The sequence below is a fragment of the Sphaeroforma arctica genome (genome assembly GCF_001186125.1).
Source record: "Sphaeroforma arctica JP610 unplaced genomic scaffold supercont1.361, whole genome shotgun sequence".
Taxonomy (NCBI): Eukaryota; class Ichthyosporea; order Ichthyophonida; genus Sphaeroforma; species Sphaeroforma arctica.
The window spans coordinates 72,489-80,228 of record NW_014040197.1 but is presented as its reverse complement, the minus strand read 5'-3'; the positions used below and the strand labels follow the sequence as shown (position 1 = coordinate 80,228).

Sequence of the window (7,740 nt, the reverse complement as noted above, 5' to 3'; positions counted from 1 at the left end):
AATATGTATATGTGTGTGTGTGTGTGTGAGAGAGAGAGAGAGAGAGAGTGTGTGTGTGTGTGTGTGTTCATTATTATATACATAATCATGTATTAGATTTTATACTTGTATCTCAATCTCTCAACATATTTGCTAGTACATCGCAGTAGACTAAATATTAAAGGGTGTACTGTGCGGTTCTTTCTCTGTGATTAATTCACTACCGTTTCCACGCGTGCGTAATACTGTCATATTCTCCGTCGTATGGGATTTATTTAAACTCGCATCAGTTGTACTATTTTTAACTTCTACACTTGTAGGTATACCATGGTTTATTCATTTAAACTCGCATCTGTTGTTCTTTTTTAACTTTTACACTTGTAGGTATACCATCGTTTATTCATTTAAACTTGCATCAGTTGTTCAATTTTTAACTTTTACACTTGTAGGTATACCATCGTCTATTCATTTAAACTTGCATCAGTTGTTCTATGTTTAACTTTTACACTTGTATGTGCACCATCGTTTATTGATCTTGCGTCCTATCCGGATGATTAATCTTGAATCTCCAACATGTGAGCCGTAATCGCATCCTATTTGGACTGTTCTGTACCTTGCATCTATTCTGCATCCTTCTAAATTCTTTACATTACATGTTCACTTAAACTCTTGGACTGTGATAGGATGATTACCTCACATCCATTTCAGTCTTTTCTGAGTACAAAACATAGACGATCATTACCTTATACTCATCTCGGCCTTTTCTGAATACAAAGCATGTCTTTCCTGAATACAAAGCATATACGACCATTATCTCGCATCCATCTCAGTCTTTTCTGAATACAAAGCATATACAACCATTACTTCACATCCGTCTCGGTCTTTTCTGAATACAAAGCATATACAACCATTACCTTACACTCATCTCAATCTTTTCTGAATACAAGCATATACAACTATTACCTTACACTCGTCTCAGTCTCTTCTAAATACAAAGCATATACAACCATTACCTTACACTCATCTCAGTCTATTCTAAATACAAAGCATATACAACCATTACCTTACACTCATCTCAGTCTATTCTAAATACAAAGCATATACAACCATTACCTTACACTCATCTCAGTCTATTCTAAATAAAAAACATATACAACCATTACCTTGCACTCATCTCAGTCTATTCTAAATACAAAGCATATACAACCATTACCTTACACTCATCTCAGCCTATTCTAAATACAAAGCATATACAACCATTACCTTACACTCATCTCAGTCTATTCTAAATAAAAAACATATACAACCATTATCTTACACTCATCTCAGTCTATTCTAAATACAATGCATATACAACCATTACCTTAAACTCATCTCAGTCTTCTCTGGCCGTCGTACTCTACAGAGAGCCTCGCAATACGAAGCATATACGCCGTCGAGCGGTCAGTCACAACCCACGCCAACGGCAGGTGTCCAAACAGCAACTACAGAAGCAGTGTCATGCAAACATACACACGGGCATGAGCGTGTCCAGGGGGGTGGACGGTATGGGAACCTCACCTCCATTGCAAGAATATAGGGGAGATGTTATAGACACACATAATAACGTATACGTCACAGCGGAAACTGGCAACCAGCCTCCTCAGCCGTGTCGACGCGCGCGGCGCAGACCTTGCCGCTTGCTGAGCACTCCCGGCACAGACCAGGCCACGAATGAGAGAGTGAGACGGTTAGAGACACACCTGTGGCATGCTAAACGCATGCACATGAGTACCAAATGGGGGTGTTACATCGCAGACACAAATGCACACAGGGGCGAGAGAGCGGCGCAGAAGGATGTGCTGGCGCATTGTGCTGTGCACGATGCGTCGTACCTGCGGTGTTTGGAGGTGGGTGGCTGTGTGTGTGAGCTGGGTCGGTTGTTCGTGTCCACGCCCAAGGCATCGGACCGGGGTGCGGGGGAGGATGGCAGGGGTAGACTATACACGACCACGAGTGTAACAGCCGCAGCGTACAGCAATACGTTAGCCGAGGGCCATACTACATTGTATGATGAGACGGGACGCCGATGGGATGTTAGCTTCGCCTGGAAGGCTACGGTGAGTGGTGTGCTGCCGGGGGCAGGGGGTGTGACTCCAGCATGCTCACACAGGCGCAATGGCGTGTGGTTATGGATACACCCACGAGACTATGACGAACTGTATAGTGTGATCAAGGAGGCTGTCAACTCTAACCCACTCCTCGCTGCGGCATTGGTGGTGACGGATTGGTCGGCTGAGGTAGGTAGAATATCCTTATATGGACCGAATGCCGCGCAGATCCTGGCGTCTGTACTTCACGCGGATAGTCTCACTGGCTCGCACACGACTGAAGATACTAGAAGGTAAGTGACGGTAGAGCTCATGGAGTATGCTTCAAAGGGTGGTAATGTAAGTTTGAGTCTCTTCACGACCGAGAATGTTGATGATAGTAGAAGGTAGGTGTAGGTACAATTCATGTGTGTTTGCTGCAAAGTGTGGTAATAGGTCGTTGATGGTACTAGAAGGTAAGTGACGGTAGAACACATGTGGGTAGGCTGCAAAGGGTGATGATGTAAGCTTGAGTTTGAATCTCTTCATAAAGCTCTTCGGCAGTAGCAAACATGCTTGGTAAGTGTTGGGGAAAGCGATGAAGAAGGAGATGAAGAACACAATAGTACTACGAATATCTTACCATATACCACTCCCCGCCAAACATCATTGCGTATGGACTTGGCTATGTATCTCTCATACGCTGTTGCATGGCTGTACCATTCACTACTAAAAGCACTCAAGCGCTGATGAAGACTCTACAGAGCAAGACAGACCAGTCCATCACCCCGTTAAACGTGGTTGATCCCCGTTTCTATCGTCACGCCGCCGAAGCCCCAGACACCAGCTGTGCGAATACGTTAGAACGGGAAACGAAGTTCGGTACCGATACAGTATCGGCCCTGGTAGAATCTTCGGGAGTGTCCCTGTTTGATGATGCGTGTCGCCGGAAGGCAAGCGAGTGTAAAGTGTCCGATAAAAGTTTTAACGCCGCACGCTCGCGGTTTGCTATTGACCGCTACAGGACGTTACGAGAGCATATCGCGATTGCGAAGAAAGGTAGGTAAGCGTGTAAGCGTGGATGAACGGACACATCTGAGACACATCTGAGGATGTGTGAACGTCTGTGTGGAGATGGATGGTTGTATATTCGTGTATGTCAGATGATCGGGCACATCTGAGACACTTCTGGGGATGTGTGAACGTCTGTGTGGAGATGGATGGTTGTATATTCGTGTATGTCAGATGATCGGACACATCTGAGACACATCTGGGGATGTGTGAACGTCCGTATGGAGATGGATGGATGTATATTCGTGTATATCAGATGATCGGACACATCTGGGACACATCTGAGGATGTGTGAACGTCTGTGTGGAGATGGATGGTTGCATATTCCTGTATGTTCTGTAAGGTACTGACAAGGGCACCATACTGAGAAACCACACATGTGGCGATATGTGTATGCTTTTAACGTCTTGACATCGTGACTGAAGAGTACATACCGAGCCTAAAAGTACGTTGTTGCGTTAGTAGCTGAGCCTCCAGTTCATTCTCTGAGCCAGGATTTCACTCTACCAATCAACCACAGTTCCTTTCATAACCTCGATAGCGTAGCTGCACCTTACTACCTCATCTCGATATCAACGCACGGCCTATACAAGCACTCGCCCGGGCGCAATCCCCTACCTATTAATGTCCTGTACATAACATCTTACAGACTACCCTCAACCCCACTTGTACGTACAGACGCACCCTGTGGTCGTAATGAGGCATGGCTCGTACTCTCTAAGTATACTAGCTTGTACTCGTGCTACTTAGTCATGTTCTTGTGATCGGTTACTATGTACATTGGGTCTTATAAGCAATACTTGATACTTGTTGTTATGTGATTATACTTGTTGTCATGTAATACTGGCTAGGCAATGCCAGGCTGAGATGCAGATGGCCAATGTTACTATACTCAACCGAACACCACTCTCAACACATCCATGTGTTTGTCTATATGATGAAACCTTGTATTGAAACATGGTGACTGCAGATGATCATCTACGCTCAAACTCTCCTCATATGTTGATGACACACACTTACAGCATACAACCACACTTACAGCATACAACCACACATACAACCACACATACAACCACACATACCACCACACATACAACCACACATACACCCACACACACAACCACACATACAACCACACATACACCCACACATACAACCACACATACACCCACATATACAACCACACATACACCCACACATACAACCGCACAGGTGGACTACAGACCGACATCTACGCTGAGACGCTGCCTGTGTTGGTCGTAAAGCGTGGGGGTGTGCTGAGATCACCCGCCTGTCGCACGAGAGGAGCCAAACGCAACAAGGGATATGGGGCAGGGTTTGATCTGATATATCCCAGTGGCTATGGCATGCCGTTTTGGTATGCCAGCCCGAAGTTCGGCTTGAAGGCTTGTTGGATGATTCGAGTGTCAGTGTGTGGTGAACTGTGATGCGTGTGCTTGTTGTAGACAGACGGGGACATCATTGGTAGACCGTTATACTCTTATCTTGAAGTGTCTGCTGGTATACTATGTTATTAACGTACTCTTCTTGCATGTATGTCCATACCAAGTGTCTGCTTGTATACTACTGTTATTAACATACCCTTATCACACCTTGTGTGTTGTCTGCTGGTATACCACTGTTATTAAAATACCCTTATCACACCTTGTGTGTTGTCTGCTGGTATACTACTGTTATTGACATACCCTTATCACACCTTGTGCGTTGTCTGCTGGTATACTACTTTTATTAACATACCCTTATCATACCTTGTGTGCCTGTCACGTTCTCTTCCCCATTGCAGGATGGCTCTGATCTACTCAGGCGCACACGCCTTTGGACAGGACCTTCTGAGGCGTTTGTGCTTGGAACGGGATCTGTGTGTGTTGACACCATTCAATCTGACACATGACACCATCCTCACACACTGCGAGAGGGCAATGACCACCTCAGAACACCTGAAAGCTGGTGACTGTAGTATGACCGACCGGAGTGACGGTGCCACACCCAGGTGGCGTATCGTAGCAACGGTATCCAAGTTACAACTGGCCAATGCCTGCGTGCAACAGGGGTGTCTGCCTGCGCTTAAGCTTGCCTCTGGTCTGAAGACCGTCGAGGGATGTGTGGAGAGTGGAGATGTGGTGGTTGTTGCTGTGGATATGATGCACAAGGGCAGCCCGAAGGCTGACTACCTGGTCTACGCACCCTCAGGTAGCAATTAATGAGTGGATTATAGCGATGGTTGGCGTTTTTTTCAATGGATTAAGAATATGTATATATATATATGTGTGTGTGTGTATGTATTTATGTATGTAAGTATGTATGTATGTATGTATGTATATATATGTAGCTATTGATGGGTGGATTGTAGCGATGGTTGTCGTATTCTTATGGATTAAGAATATGTTTATATATGTATATATCTACATATTTATATATATATATATATATATATATATATATACTCGCATATACATACTGACATCATCCTATCGTTCTGTTGCGCCTGCCGTGCACAAAACAGCTGAATGTCACTTTTGAGGTATTACTAACCTCTCCTCTCTGTACACTTCTCATTCCAGCCGCCGACTACGCAGCCTACACACAGAACCGTAAGAGCTGCACGTTTGCTGCCAACAAAGCTCTCTCCACAGCACCTCGTCAGGTCATGGGTGTAGTGGCCATGGGAGGTTACAGCTATCTGCGTGCGTGTGGGTCTGGCATTGCATACATAAGCCTGGAGAGGCTTGAGACATGGGGAGTGGAAGGTGGTGCGTATACGTTTCCCGCGTTCGTCCTGGTGGGCGAGGGTGGGGGACGTTCACCGTTACGCCCGGCTTATGTATCTGTGATCATGACAGCGCATGGGAGTACGTTGACGTAGACGACGTTAACGTTTAGAAGTACACTGACGTTGAGAAATGAACAGACGTTTAGAAGTAAACAGACGTTTTGATGTAAACAGACGTTAAGACGTAAACAGGCACTTAGACGCAAACGGACGTTAGAAGTGAATAGCCGTTTAGAAGTAAATGGATGTTTAGAAGTAAACAGACGTTTAAAAGTAAATAGACGTTCAGAAGTAAACAGACGTTTAGAAGATATGAACACGCGAGTCTTCACCAGGTATTCGCGGGATTAACTCGAGATATGATGTGCCGTCTGACAGTTATATCAGACGATGTACATTGGTTGTCGCACTTAGTGTGTTAGGTGTGTGGGTTGCTTTGCCGTGTGTAACTAACAGTATGGCTGTACTCGAAAGCATCAGGATATGTTACACACCGCAAGCCAATTGGAGAATAATACTCAAGCATTCTTAATATCTAAATAATCAAGCATTCTAAACATCAAAATAATAATCAAGCATTCTAAACATCAAAATAATACTCAAGCATTCAAGAGATCAAAAAAATAATCAAGCGTCCTAAACACCCATCTCCTGCGAGGCAACTCAAAAATAATACTCTTAGCATTTTAAACATCAAAATAATAATCAAGCATTCTAGACATTAAATTAATAATCAAGCATTCTAAACATCCATCTCCTACAAGGCAACTTGAAATAATAGACAAGCGTCGTAAACATCCATCTCCTGCGAGGCAACTTGAAAATAATACTCAAGCATTCTAAGCATCAAAACAATACTCAAGCATTCTAAACATCCATCTCGTGTATTAGGAGAGCTCATGGGACGTATCTGAAGCAGGCCTTCGCTTGCAGTTGCCACATAGTCATGTCAGTCAGAGACGCTCTGTAGTGCCGCCACTAGCTACCCCATGAACTATTTATTACATTCACTTGACAGCAACAACAGTACATTCACTTGACAGCAACAACAGTACATTCACTTGACAGCAACAACAGTACATTCACTTGACAGTAACAACAGTACATTCACTTGTCACTAACAACAGTTAATTCACTTGACAGAAACAACAATACATTCACTTGACACTAACAACAGTGCATTCATTTGACAGCAACAACAGTACATTCACTTGACACTAACAACAGTACATTCACTTGACACTAACAACAGTACATTCACTTGACAGCAACAACAGTACATTCACTTGAAAGCAACAACAGTACATGTACTTGACAGTAACAACAACGCAGGGTCATATCGACCGTATGTACGCACCCGTTGGCCCGCCCACACATCCGTGTAAGTGAAACTAAGTAGTATGCCATTTCTCTATGCCTTACAAGTTAGTCCTTAGTTCGTAGAATTAGGCACGGTGCCAATTTATCACCGAAATAAGGGTCTTTTCGGGGTCTTTGTGTAGAGTACACACTACACGCCACCCGTGTACGTGGCCACACCCACGGTAAACATATTGCACTTGCTTTGTACTAACGTGGTCACACCCATGCTAAAAATATCACAATTGCTGTACACGTACGTAGTCACACCCAAGCCAAATACATTACAATTGCTTTACGAGTACCTAGTCACACCCATCCTAAATATATATAACAACTGCTTTGCACTTACGTGGCCACACCCATGCTAAACATTCACAATTGCTTTACACGCACGTAGTCACACCCAAGCTAAATATATTACAATTGCTTTACACGTTTCTAGTCACACCCATGCTAAATATTTATAAC

The 7,740-nt window shown here is 44.0% G+C and overlaps 1 protein-coding gene across 1 annotated transcript in view; it reads left to right on the top strand.

Moving 5' to 3' along the window:
• Positions 1-6,140, top strand: part of SARC_05582 (hypothetical protein) — a 6,755-nt gene extending 615 nt beyond the window's left edge. The window contains exons 2-6 of the mRNA XM_014300557.1: positions 1,385-2,362; positions 2,785-3,107; positions 4,332-4,497; positions 4,924-5,330; positions 5,702-6,140. Of these exons, the coding sequence (XP_014156032.1) occupies positions 1,385-2,362; positions 2,785-3,107; positions 4,332-4,497; positions 4,924-5,330; positions 5,702-6,003 (2,176 nt within the window). The 3' untranslated portion in view covers positions 6,004-6,140. The remainder of the gene's footprint in view (positions 1-1,384; positions 2,363-2,784; positions 3,108-4,331; positions 4,498-4,923; positions 5,331-5,701) is intronic.
• Positions 6,141-7,740: the final 1,600 nt, after the last annotated feature.